Genomic DNA, 13,481 nt, shown 5'->3' with positions numbered 1-13,481 from the left:
CTTGGAATTTATCTGGGTCGCCACTATATCAATAAATTTTAGATCAAACACACTCTTTTTTGTATATTATATGAGTTATATAAAATCATTAATATAATATCACCTAACAATTTAAGCTTTTGAGTTGAATTGATTCTTTACATGGTATCAGAGCCTTGGTGTTCCGGGTTCGATCCTCGCCGCCCTCAATTTTTTTGTGAATTTTTTTAGCACAAATAGACTAGGCCCGATGAAATAGTTTGAATTTGGTTTTTGGAGTTTTAATTTTTAAAATGAAAAAAAAATTGGATTTTAAAGTTAACTAGTTATAATTTCTTCTGCTTATTTAAATGCACCTTTTATTTTAGAGGAGTTAAATTCTTTTATAAAAATAAAATTCTAAACAAAAGATGAATAATAACTTTAAAGCTTTTTATTCTGCTTTTATGAATTTAATAGTTTTGCATAAAATAATTATTTAACACTATTTTGACATTAATTAGTGAAAATATGGTATAAAAAAAAAGGGCATGCATCATATTCCTATTCCGTCGTGTGGCTTGCTACTTGCTAGCTGCAAAATGGTAATGTATAGGCAAAGAGTCAGTGTTAACAAGCGTTGATTGTGCCTCTTGCTCCACGCATTCTACAAGCTGAATCATTAGGTATTTATGTGGGCCTTATTGAATTATTCAAATAAGCGATTATTTTTTTAATTATTTATGTGGCCTCACTAATAAGCAATTATTAGTGATTTATTATAACCCAACTCACTCTTCTGCTCGCAAACAAGTGCTGCACACACGTCTAAATGCTTCTGCATACATATTTAGAAGATTTGTCAACAAGATCTTTGAATTTCATCATAGAGTACTCTCTTTTTTATTTGAAGATTTGGCCACATGCCCACATGTTCTAATAGTTGTTTAATGCGTTAATATAATTCCCTTTTCAAAGAGGGTGCTGCTAGGGCATTAATTGGAGGTCACAATTTTAAACTCAACTCGTTGACACAAACACAAAAATTCATAGATCGACCTATTTATAAGTTTGTGTAGCATTTGTGTTAACAAAAATTGACACGAAAAAATTTGTATCGTGTTGCATGTTAATCCACAAATTCAAAATTGACCCGTGATAATCTATTTAGTGGTTATTCATGTCATATTATGTTATCTTATATCATGTCAACCTGCAAAATAAGTGATATACTTTAAGATTGATAAGTTATTTGTTCACATCATATCAACTTGCAAAATAAACATATCATATTTGTGTCGAACGTTTCCACCCGTTTTCACATTGACTTTGTGTTTATGTTGGTGTGTAATAACCTGAAAAATGCTACTAATAATAATAGTGTTGTATATCCTAATATTTATGTGTATTTTTATAATTATATCAGTTCGGCATGTTAAGTTTGGTGGTGCAGTAAGAATAGACATTAATATATCAATATGCACGTTGGTGTTAATTGCCATTAATTTTATCGTTGTACGCCATTATTTAATTATAAATTATAATGTTAACTTATAATTTGTATTCATTTTATGTTAATCTGTAACGTTTAAAATAAATAGGAAATAATTACATTGATTAATGTTAGAAATTTTCAACGAAATTATAGATAAATTTCGTTGCAAACTGCCACGGAACTTTTCGACAGAATTATTTTTCGTTTAAATTATAGACAGAATTATAGATAAATTCCGTTGAATTTTACAACGAATTTTTTTTATGTAAACTTTTTCTGTTGCAATTATCGACGAAATTGTAGTTAAATTCCGTGGAAAATTGTGATGAAATTTTTCAACGGAAATTAATTTTGTCAAAAAATTTGACAGAATTTTTGTTAAATACTGTTGCAAATTGAGACAGAATTTTTTGGCGGACATATTTTTCGTTGAAATTTTTGACGAAATTTATTGTTTTAATATTATGTCATGACTTCATTTATTGACGGAAAAGTAAGGCTTCCGACGAAATACATTCCGTCGAATTTTTTTCAACGGAAAAAAAATTTCGTTGCCTTTCAACGAAGGGTTATTCAACAGAAGAATTCCATCGAAAATTCTATGGAAAAATAATTTTTCAACGGAATTTTCATAATTTGCAACGGAAAAATTCCGTTGAAAATATTAATATTTCTAGTAGTGGATATACTTACCACCAAATTTTTTTACCACATTTACAACTTCTAACCTAATCACTATTGATTTTCGTCAATCTAACAGTTATAATTTATGAGAATTAATAATTAATTAATAAATGTGATCCAATAATTTCCAATAAATTATAACCGTTAGATTGACGAAAATCAACAGTGATTAGATTAGAAGTTGTAAATATTATAAACTTTTTTGGTGGTAAATATATCATTCCCCTATATTTATATCATTTTATTTCCATAACAGTTTGTAACTATTATGATATGAACTAATTTAATCATGATTATTATTAATAATTATTTTAATATTACCAGTAATTAATACCCTTTTTCCGTTACGAAACCTTAGCTATAAAAGAAAACTTAACATAACTAATCAAATCATTAACTTATTCTCTCCTATTCCGTTAGTCTCTCCATTTTCCTTTTCTCTCAATTCTTTTAAATTTTGTTGCAATGACTTTCTCCCTTCAACCACAAACTACGTTTTCCCTACCGAATATTTAGGTAGTTGTAGGTTACTTGTATATAAATTCGTTGTGTGTAATCCTAATATCTAGGTAATCATAGGTAATCTTAGATTAGTTATATATGAATTTGTTGTGTATTATATATGGAAAATGCATCCATATTGTGGAAACCAAAATTTTATCATGTTAAGAAAAAGGCAAACCAATTCATTGAATAAAGTGTCCCATCATTACTTTTAATACTATATCTTGTCTTTTTCTTAACATGACAACAAAATGGTTCCTACAACATGAGGGATATAATCCCCATTATATATATGTGCAGTAATCATGATCTTTAGTAATCTTAATCTTTAGGTAATTGTAGGTTAGTTACGTATAAATATTGTTGTGTGTGATCTTAATCCCTAAAGAATGGTAGGTTGGTTATGTATGAATTTTGTCTCTAGTGAATCGTAGGATGATTATGTATGAATTTTGTGAATGATTATGTATGAATTTTGTTTGGTGTAATCTTAATCCCTAAAGAATCGTAGGTTGGTTACGTACGAACTTTGTTGGATATAATCCTAATTTCTATAGAATAATAGGTTAGTTGTATATGATTTTTGTTAATCATTGTCCCATGACAGTAATAGGTTGGCATGTTAATTCATTATGTGTGTTATTAATCTGACAATTGAAATATGCTAAATAATTGGTATAAGAATTATTAAATCTTTTGAGAAAATTTTCCAAGCATCTTATTTATGACAAGATTGAATTTTCCTAATTTGTGTGGGAAGATAGCTTTTGGATGATAACTCGTAAAAGTGATGAACACAATCTTATAACTATATTCCTATGATGTTATATGATGTGCAAATGAAAATGCTATTTGTCCATTCTTCCCAAAGTGGTACATGGCAACAGAGATTAGGAATGATGAGCACACTAAGGAATGATGGAGAGGTGAGCACACTAAGGATTGATGTATTAATGATGGCAAATGATTCTTGTTTATATGTAGCTCGCAATAGTTGTTTGTGTTTATGTGTCACTGCAATTATCTTTTAAGGAGTAGAGACTTTTAATGAAAATATGAAAATGTTTTAAAGGTTGGAGCTAACAGCAGCGAGGTAATTAATGACTCAATTATTTTAAAGTTAGGCCTAAATATTATAATTTATGTTTATTTCTTTTGAGGAATTCAATAAATTATAACAATCATATTTTAAGTTAAATCTCAGACAATGATTCACGTTTTGAAATTTTAATAATTATATGTCAAACATATTTTTGATATGAGAATATGATAAGTTTAGCCTTGCACTTGATTCGGTTACAGGTGGAGTGGTAACATTTTTCAAATTTGACTTTAGTTTAATTTTCGCAATATTTATATCATCATAATAAAGAATTCAATGTGATTTTTGGCAATTTTGCTATTATATGAATATTTTTAAATTATTAAAAATTTAAAGGTGTTAAGTGTATTTGTGTCCATGTTAAATTAATGTTAAAGAATATTCTTATATAAAACTCTAAACAGGAATATAAGAATATTCTTATATGTTAAAGAAAGGGTATAAGTGTTTTCTACAATAGAAGCATTACTACTTTTTTTTTATAAAAAAAACCTTAGGGTATTTTTTTTCCCTAAATCGAACCTTAAGTTATTAGTAAAGTTTTCCATTGTTTTTTAAGTATCAAATTCTTTATTTTTTTCTTGTATGGTGATGTTTGCTTTATTTTATTTTTTTTATAAATTTAAAGATTTAAATAAGATTTTGAACTCAACTAACTCATTGTTTATCTTTATTCAAAATATCGGTAAATTTTATTTAAAATTCTCTATAATGTTCCTAAAAATTAAAACCATATATTATATTATAAAATAAAAGGAGAGATATAGAGAAAGGAAAATATAAAATATTCTTATATAAAAATCTAAACAGGAATATAAGATTAATTACACTTTAACACATTATTAACGTAGTGATTATATGATATATCAAAAGTCATGAAATTAAATTATCATACACATCATATAAAAGTTTGTTCATATAAATATTTAACAATACAGTAGAAAAAGAAATTATTGCTTCTCATGTTGTAGGATATAATTTTATATTTTACACACATAATAATGTGTGGAGTTTATTTTTTATTTCTTTTTCTTTTTTTCACATGGCACCACACACTTTTATGTATATATAAGAGATAATTTTATTTTCTAGCGCATTATGAGAAACATTAATTTTTTTTTTAATAAACCAAAAAATATATCCAAAATTATAACGCATCGTTTGCTGTTCAAAATGTGGGAAAAAGTAAATATTGGGATAGAGGGTTGAAAGCAAGCAAAACCCATTAACCAAAGCACCCCTATTTTCTGTAGCCGTGCCGTCTTGGGCGTTAGCATATGCCACAAAAATGAACCACAAAACTTCACTTGCACTTCATCTTCCCCCCCTTTACAATATTTTAATCCTATTATTTCCTTATTTTTTTTATTCTTTCACACTCATTCTTTTTTCCCAATACACCCAATTGTTCTTTATGAAAATCTACACCAAATCCAGCGTAAGTTGTTTGTGTAAACTGTTTGGTCCCATCATTTCCCCAAATGCCTCATCCACCATCAATTAAGGCCTCAACGTTGACAAAGACAATTGAGCTTGAAGGTTCTAGCCGTTGGATATGTTGAATATGCTATTGCAAGTTACAAATGCTAAAATTATATATTTTATTAGTAGGATTTTATGGGCTTACATACACTAACTTGAAGTGCAAGATATTGATATGTTAGGATGCATGAAAAGGTACCATATTTTATTGGCCGAGGCCACCAAGTTGTAACCATAGAATTCAACTTCCCAATATTCGAGAACGTTTTTGAAGCCTTAAAATTTGGACTTCGAGTTTCACTCGTGCGCATGTTGACTTTGACTACACCAAGGTGAATAATAGTAGAAGCTTGCAAGAATGTGTTGGGGACAAACACATCAAATTCCACTTCTTTTCTCACTTCCACTCCTTCATCACCACTTTGTTTTCTTTCCTTAATATTAGAACCCTGCAGGTTCTTTGTGCTTTTGTTTCGTTTGTTAATTAAGTCACACTCAAAGTTAGAATAATTATAGTACCACTTACAAGTTCTGTTCATGGAGGTTGTGAGCCCAAAAGATTGCTCTCTAGCTTCAAGTCCTTACTCTTCACCTAACATTGGGGCCTTGCTCAAGATTAAGGTTATTACATGGTAAGATTATGGATCATCCTACTTCTTGTTATATATCAAAGTTTGTCATAGTTTTAATTAATTTTGAATTCTTGTCACAGGAGCCAACATACTGGTTTTCCTGTTTCTGTCCATGTTCGAGTTAAAGATAAGATGTTTAACCTCCACAAAGTAAGTTGAATAAGAATTAAAATCAAAGAATGTTTCACTAAGATAATTTTCCCTTGAAAGTTTAACTTATTTATTTACATGTTATGTTGATTGCAGTTTCCTCTGACTTCAAAGAGTGGATACTTCAACAAGAGGCTAAATGATACATCTGAGATTGAATTGCCAGAAACTTTCCCTGGAGGACCAGAAACCTTTGAGATGATTGCCTTGTTTATTTATGGATCCTCCACATTGATTGACCCTTTTAATGTTGCAGCCCTTAGGTGTGCAGCAGAATTTCTAGAAATGACTGAAGATTACTGTTCAGGGAACCTTTGTGAAAGGTTTGATCTTTATCTGAATCAAGTTGTCTTGCAAAGTTGGGATGACACCCTTATTGCACTTCAAAGGTGTCAGATGCTGATTCCTTGGTCTGAAGATTTGCTAATAGTAAGTCGCTGCATTGAGTCTCTTGCCTTCATGGCATGCATGGAGATCCTTGACCCTGAAAGAAGGAGAGATACACCAGTTGTTACATTGGAAGAATTAGCTTCCCAAGCTTGGAGCTGTGAGATAATGAAGGATGTTGTGAGTCAAGACCTGTGGATGAAGGATCTGATTGCTCTACCGTTTGAATTTTTCAAAAGGGTCATAGGATCTTTGAGAAGACAAGGAATGAAAGAAAAGTATGTGAGTCCAATCATTGTTTTCTATGCAAATAAATGGGTGCTATCTAAAAAGACATTCCATTTTAGGGAGAGCTCCTGGGAGAAGATTGAGGAAGATGACATGAATGGCAAAGCTTCAGTAATTCTACAAGGTGTTATTGATCTTCTTCCAAGGGGTGATAAGGCTAGGAAAGTGCTTCCAGTTGGGTTTTATTTTGCCTTGCTCTCAAGATCTCTTGAGTTTGGGTTGAGAACTAACAGTAAAGCCAAGTTACAAGACCAGATTACATCACTTTTGCACTTTGCCCAAGTGGAGGATTTTCTTCTTCCAGAAAGTGGAACAGTGTCAATGTCCTCTAGCATGGAGTTGGCAACTATGGAAAGCATAATTTCAGCATATGTAGCATTAAACCATACCCAAGAAGCTAGCAATTACAGGGTTGCGGAATTGTGGGATGCATATCTATCCAATGCAGCTGCAGATCCAGATATGGGACCTAAGAGATTCATGGAACTCATTGAGAGAGTACCATCATCTTATAGACAGAATCATTACCCACTATACAGAGCAATCAACAACTTTCTCAAGGTAAGCATTCAATAGTTTCATCATTCCTCAACTTAAACATGCTGGATTGTGTTAACATCATTAGTTCATTACACATTCTTTCATGCCAACGATGCCTTCTGTATACTAAGAAAGAATATTCTAATGAATTTCCAGGACTTTACCAAGTGGTCTAATTGAAAAATTGTAAATGAATTGGAATCAACATATTAACTCCAATGATATAATCATGATTCTTAAATTAGGAGAAATAAGTAGTAAATACTAGTTATAGGCTTATCAAGCTTGGTCATAGCTCATTACCGTATATAAACCGAACAGAATCATTAACAAAGACAAATACAGTTTAGCCTTACTTACATATTTTTCTTTCTTGCTGTAGACACATCCGGTTATATCCCAAGATGATAAGGGAGAAGTGTGCAAGTATCTTGATTGTCAAAGGTTATCACAAGAGGCATGCATTGAAGCTGTTCAAAACGAACTAATGCCTCTACGTCTAATTGTCCAAGCACTTTTTGTTCAACAACTCAATACACACAAGGCCTTCAAAGAATGTTCAGATTCATTTAGATATGCACATTGTGGAGACTTATCAGGAAGCCTATCAAGCTCTAGGTGTCCTTATTCTGCAAGTCAGAATCTAGGAGAGAGCCCTTACACTGATGGACCTGAGCTTGGTAGCAGGCCCTTGAGCTTCTTGCTGCAGAAAGACATTGGGATGCAGAATTTCAAGTTCTCAACAACAGAATATGAGTCAACAAGCTTCAGAATTCAAAATCTTGAACAAGAAATCATGTCCTTGAAAAGAAGCCTTCAATTGGAAAACATTGTAACAAAAGCAGAACCAAAATTGATCAAAACACAGAAGATGGAGCCATGTGACATAGAAACTAAATCACTAAGCAAAAGGAGGAACCCAATTGGACAAGCAACTAGTTGCATCAGTTCTGTAAATTTTGCTTCACAAAGAAAGTATGCTAGCCGGCTACTGAAGATCTTTCGCCGCATAGCTTTGTTTGGAAGTAGAAAACCAAAGAGAAAACCGGGAACTCCTAGCATATTGTCCAAGTCAATGTAGCATAAGAACTTCCATTATTAAAATGTATGATTATGGATACAAAAAGAACAATATATAGTTCTCAATTCTCCTTTTCCTTTTTCTTAACATTCATAACATATAAGTCCATCAAAATTATGTATAGGCCAAGTATCGAGTACTCAAAAAATTGAGCCTCATGTATATACAATCACATAGAACTGCACCGAAACACAAGTAGTTAGAACTTAGAAGACACTGGGAAAATATTGTTGAACCAAAAATATCACTCGAATATAAAACGGTGCATTATAACCAGAAAGTTAAAAGGGTTTTATGAATATAATGTTGCATGATACTTCTTATGTCATGTCATAGACACATAAATATTGTGGGTGTCACTATGCAGAAAAAGAGAAGAAAAAAAAATTAGAGTGAATCTCACACTTTTTTTAAATACGTAGAAAAAAGAAGTTCTGTAATGTAACATGACACTTATATTTTCCAAAATTAAAAACACCAAACTTTATTCTCATAGCACTTTCATAACCTTAATTAGAGTTGTTAAGAGTGTTAGTGTTAATAGTGTAGAAGTTCCACATTGAGTGTGTCTCTTTGTATTCTTCAATTGGTTTGCTATATAATAGCACCAACGTTGTGTAGTTTAATACAACAAGGATTACTATTATTTCCTCTTGTATCTATGATATTCAACATGGTATCAGAGCCTAACAAGAGGAATCTTAATCCGTTTAACTTAATTCTTTTTTCCATAATTTCAAATATGGTTATAGAGAGATATCACCCTCCTTGAGGGATTCCCGTTGCTATTTCTTTTTCGGGTTTTTCTTAGTATGCTCTGTGACTGCAGCTTAGACTGGTCTGTCACATCAGAAACGAATGATCCTTGGGAAGTTGTTGGGTTGACCACCGTTGTCGTTGACCGACCACTGTTGACCGCGTCGTCCACCGTTGACTTTCCGGCGACTTTTTCGATTCTGCGAAGCTTTGTTTTTTCTTTAATCTTCTTTCTTTCCAAGATGGAGTATTTATACTATTCACCATCCATCTTGAGGAGGAGCACTGTCTATGTTGCTGATGGTCATTCCAGCACAATTGTCTTTGCCGATGATAATTCCGGCACTGTTTAGAAGTTTCTCTTGAGGGGGAGCACTGTCCATGTTGATGATGGTCATTCCAGATCGTCTTTGCCGATGATAATTTCGGCACTGTTTAGAAGTTCCTCTTGAGGGGGAGCACTGTCCATGTTGCTGATGGTCATTCCAGCACAATTGTCTTTGCCGATGATAATTCCGGCACTGTTTAGAAGTTCCTCTTGAGGGGGAGCACCGTCCATGTTGCTGATGGTCATTCCAGCACAATTGTCTTTGACGATGATAATTCTGGCACTGTTTAGAAGTTCCTCTTGAGGGGGAGCATCGTCCATGTTGCTGATGGTCATTCTAGCACAATTGTCTTTGTCGATGATCATTATGGCATCTTCCATGTTGATGTTAATTTCGATGCCATTTTTAGCACATTGTTGATTTTTGGTTTCTCATTTAGGAGGTTTATTTTGATGTTATGTTACTTGGTCTTTCTTGTAATAAGCTTGTAGCATAGTCAAGGGGAAACCACGACTGCTCACCAACTGTTAAATGAAATGTCTGAGAGGGATCTTGATGCTGATGTCCTGGTCAGCTCAGTTGTCTTTGCCGATGATAATTCTGACACCATCCATGCTCTGATGTCCATTCCAGCACTGTCTCTTTATCAGCTCTTTGGACTGATGGTCATTCCAGTTGATTTGTTGTACTTAGTCATTTCATTTCGTTGATGTAGCATTGTATTTTTTGGTTCCTAGTGGGAGTATTATTTATGTATCAAGCTTGTAGCATATGATCTATATGCTACAGCTTGAGGGGGAGTGTTAAGAGTGTTAGTGTTAATAATGTAGAAGTCCCACATTGAGTGTGTCTCTTTGTATTCTTTAATTGGTTTGCTATATAATAGCACTAACGTTATGTAATTTAATACAACAAAGATTACTATCATTTCCTCTGGTATCTATGATATTCAACAAGAGTCAATGGTATCAACCTTTCATATCAGCAGATGCCAAGGGCAAGCACTGTTAGGCTTACTACAACTTTAAAAATGAATTATTCCTTTCTACTTTTCCACTTTGCAAGCTCCATGATTGATCCGAAAATGCAGGCATCAAACACCTAAAATTTACTACATTATATGCATTTTTTTCTTAACGCTGAATACATATATAAAATTTCTCGCTTTTTGGTAATCTCAATTTTTTAGTTTCCAAAATATCGTTGCATTTTATGTGCGTGAGAATAATTCTTCATGATTTAGAGGTTAGGCTCTTTCCACAAGTATGACAATATCAATTTATGGACACGATTAATTTTATCACTTGCGACATATTATCTTTTGAATCAATATACAAAACAATACTGCTTATGACAGGGGAACATTGATATGACCTTTTTTTAAAAGATCATCGTCATTTTTTTCTCTGAATGACACTTCATCATCGCCATGTTTCTTCACAAGATAAAAAATAAATTAATAAAAAGACGAGGCAGGTATAATATATCTTTTAAATGGAATAGGATATATTTATCACTAAAAATATTTATCACCTCTACAATCAATTTAATCACCGTTGATTTCTGTCAATCTAACGGTTATAATTTATTGAATGTATTGATAATTAATAATTAATTAATAAATGCGACCCTATAATTCTTAATAAGATTGACGGAAATCAATGATGATTAGATTAGTTGTAAGAATGATAAACTTTTGTTGCAGGTAAATATATCCTTCCCCTCTTAAATCACCCTCATTTTTTTCATAACCAAAAAAAAAAAAAAAAGCATTTTATTTGATCCTGAGTAAAGGGTAAAATTTATTTAATTTTCGAAAGTTACTAATGGAAAAAATTAGTGTGATTTTTGGGAGGGAGCGAATAGGGATTAAGTTCCTTTTGATTATATCAAGGACCACAAAGTCAAGGGTTTTGTGAACTTACGTCTCACTTAAAAGAAAAAAAAAGAAAATGAAAGAAAAAGAAAAGAGGTAATGGGTATTGAAAGCTTGAAAAGGAAAAGTTGTAGGGGGAGACAAATGGATATGGTTATGACAAAGGAATAGAAACATCAAGGTTTTAGGGTAATGCTCTAATGCTCCTTCATCCTTGCATGTGAGAATAGTCTACTCAATAATCAAATTCACCACCGCCATGTCAATATCTACCTTTCCTTCGGCATTATCATACTATCCACCATATATCCATCTCATTTATCTCTATTGATTTTGGAAATGTATCCTGTGTCAAAAAAAACATGATACGGTAATGTGAGAAGATCACAACTATACAAAGATAAATTAACAATTATGATTTCGTAACTATTTATTTTAATATATTTTCTCTCTCCTCATTTTTTATCGTTGATCCACCTTTGTATGATTATGATTCTCCACATGATATAGTCACGTGAATTTTCACATGAAAGGATTCAGATCCATTGAGTTTAATGGCCGTTTGGACGAGCATTTTACTATCCACCATAATAAAAGGTTTTTTTAAGAAGAAAAAATATTTTTACTATAAAATCCGTTTGGATATCTATTTTAAGAAAAAAAAATGGAAGTTAAAAAATAAATAAATCAAAAACTTGCTTTTTTTGAAAGTTAAAAATGTTGACTTCTAAAAAATATAGAAGTCAAAAGCCAAATATTTTTTTAAAAATAGAAATAACTTTACCTTTTATAAAAATAATTTTTGAAATAATTTTTTTTTACAAGTCCATCCAAAGAGCCCCGATACACTAATATTTCACTTTAGATTCTATCCTTCTGCCCTATGCTCAAAACCTCAAACTACACTCTTTATTCCTTTTTTTTTTTGTTGAAAGAAGATACACTAATTATTCCACTGATCCTTCACCACATTATCCGCGTCTTCTCCAACATGTGGAGCTTGAAGTTTATGTAATTGATGCAAACGTGGGGAGAGCATTTCAAAGGTTGAAGATCAATCCCAATGCCAAAACACACTCCATACCAAAAGTAGTGCATGCTAGTGTTTATATTAGTATTGCATTATTGCAAATATGACCGTATGTGTCTCACCACAAGTATTTTATTTTTTTTCTTTAATTGCTTTTTATTTTTTGTAGTTGGTAGAATTTTATTATGTGTTTAGAAAATATTAGCCTAATTTGTTTTTAAAAAATAAAAGTCAAAATATTTTAATAGAAATTTTTTACAAACAAAATAAATAAACTTATAAATCTATAAAAATATAATAAAGAGACTCATTTAAAATTTAATAATTATGATATAAATAGTTAACTTTAATTAATTAATTTATTGTAATATTCCTTGCAATTTTTAATAACAAACTATATTCATAATTATTATTTACATTAATTAAGTTGTACAAATTGAGAAAATGTCATTTAAATTTATTTTGCAATAGGGACATAGGAACATATATAGTACAATAAAAAATGCGCATATGAAAAATATGATGTTCATATTTACGTATAAGTTGAGGAGGGGATTATGTTTAAAAGCATCTCTTATTAAGAATAGGAGAAGTAGGGAAAAATAGAAGGAAAATATGAGAAAAGTATCCAAAAGATTCTTATTATCCACTCATAATCAACTTTTTTATAGAAATTATATCGGACTCCAAATATGAATATGAAAATAACTACATTTCGATACACCGTTAGTACTGTGGTTACATAATATATAAAAAGTCATGAAAAATCAAAATGTTATACACATCATGAGATATATGAAAGGTTAATAATTAAATATTTTTGTGTAATTTTTTTTTTCAAAAACAAAAAACAAAAAATAAAAAATAGTTTTGTCATTATTATTTTAAATTTTTTTTACTAACGTATACTGATTAGGCCTATAAATGAAATTAAATAAATTCGAAAAATAACGTGAAAAACAAAAAAAAATATTAGATTCCCATTTTTTATTATTCTCTAATTTGAAATCGAACTTGAAGGCAATAATAATAATAATAATAATAATAATTTCAATAATAACGTTGGTGTAAGAAAAAGGAAAATGAAGGAAAGAAAATCATCATCTCCCATTTGCAGAGTCCTATATAATGCTCACACCAGACATCTCGCAGCTTCTCTCTCGGCTTTCTCCCTATAAACTTTTGAT

General features: G+C 31.2%; 1 protein-coding gene across 1 annotated transcript; it reads left to right on the top strand.

Annotated features, from left to right (window-relative positions):
• Positions 1–5,762: 5,762 nt before the first annotated feature.
• Positions 5,763–8,303, top strand: LOC133305067 (BTB/POZ domain-containing protein At5g48130). Its single transcript, XM_061505192.1, has 4 exons — positions 5,763–5,857; positions 5,938–6,007; positions 6,104–7,243; positions 7,605–8,303. Exons 1-4 carry the CDS (start codon positions 5,763–5,765, stop codon positions 8,301–8,303), a joined length of 2,004 nt encoding a protein of 667 aa, XP_061361176.1.
• Positions 8,304–13,481: the final 5,178 nt, after the last annotated feature.

This window comes from Gastrolobium bilobum, unplaced genomic scaffold (assembly GCF_033153095.1).
Source record: "Gastrolobium bilobum isolate Gb01-03AN ecotype WA unplaced genomic scaffold, APGP_CSIRO_Gbil_v1 utg45939, whole genome shotgun sequence".
Taxonomy (NCBI): Eukaryota; Viridiplantae; Streptophyta; class Magnoliopsida; order Fabales; family Fabaceae; genus Gastrolobium; species Gastrolobium bilobum.
The sequence above is the reverse complement of the archived record's forward strand: the minus strand, read 5'-3'. Positions and strand labels throughout refer to the sequence as shown.

Bases quoted from the DNA above. Each gene is read 5' to 3' on its own strand.
- LOC133305067 (XM_061505192.1), top strand. From the start codon at position 5,763: ATGGAGGTTGTGAGCCCAAAAGATTGCTCTCTAGCTTCAAGTCCTTAC. The intron at 5,858-5,937 runs GTAAGATTATGG...TTCTTGTCACAG, and splicing joins AAGATTAAGGTTATTACATG to GAGCCAACATACTGGTTTTC. The intron at 7,244-7,604 runs GTAAGCATTCAA...TTCTTGCTGTAG, and splicing joins CAATCAACAACTTTCTCAAG to ACACATCCGGTTATATCCCA.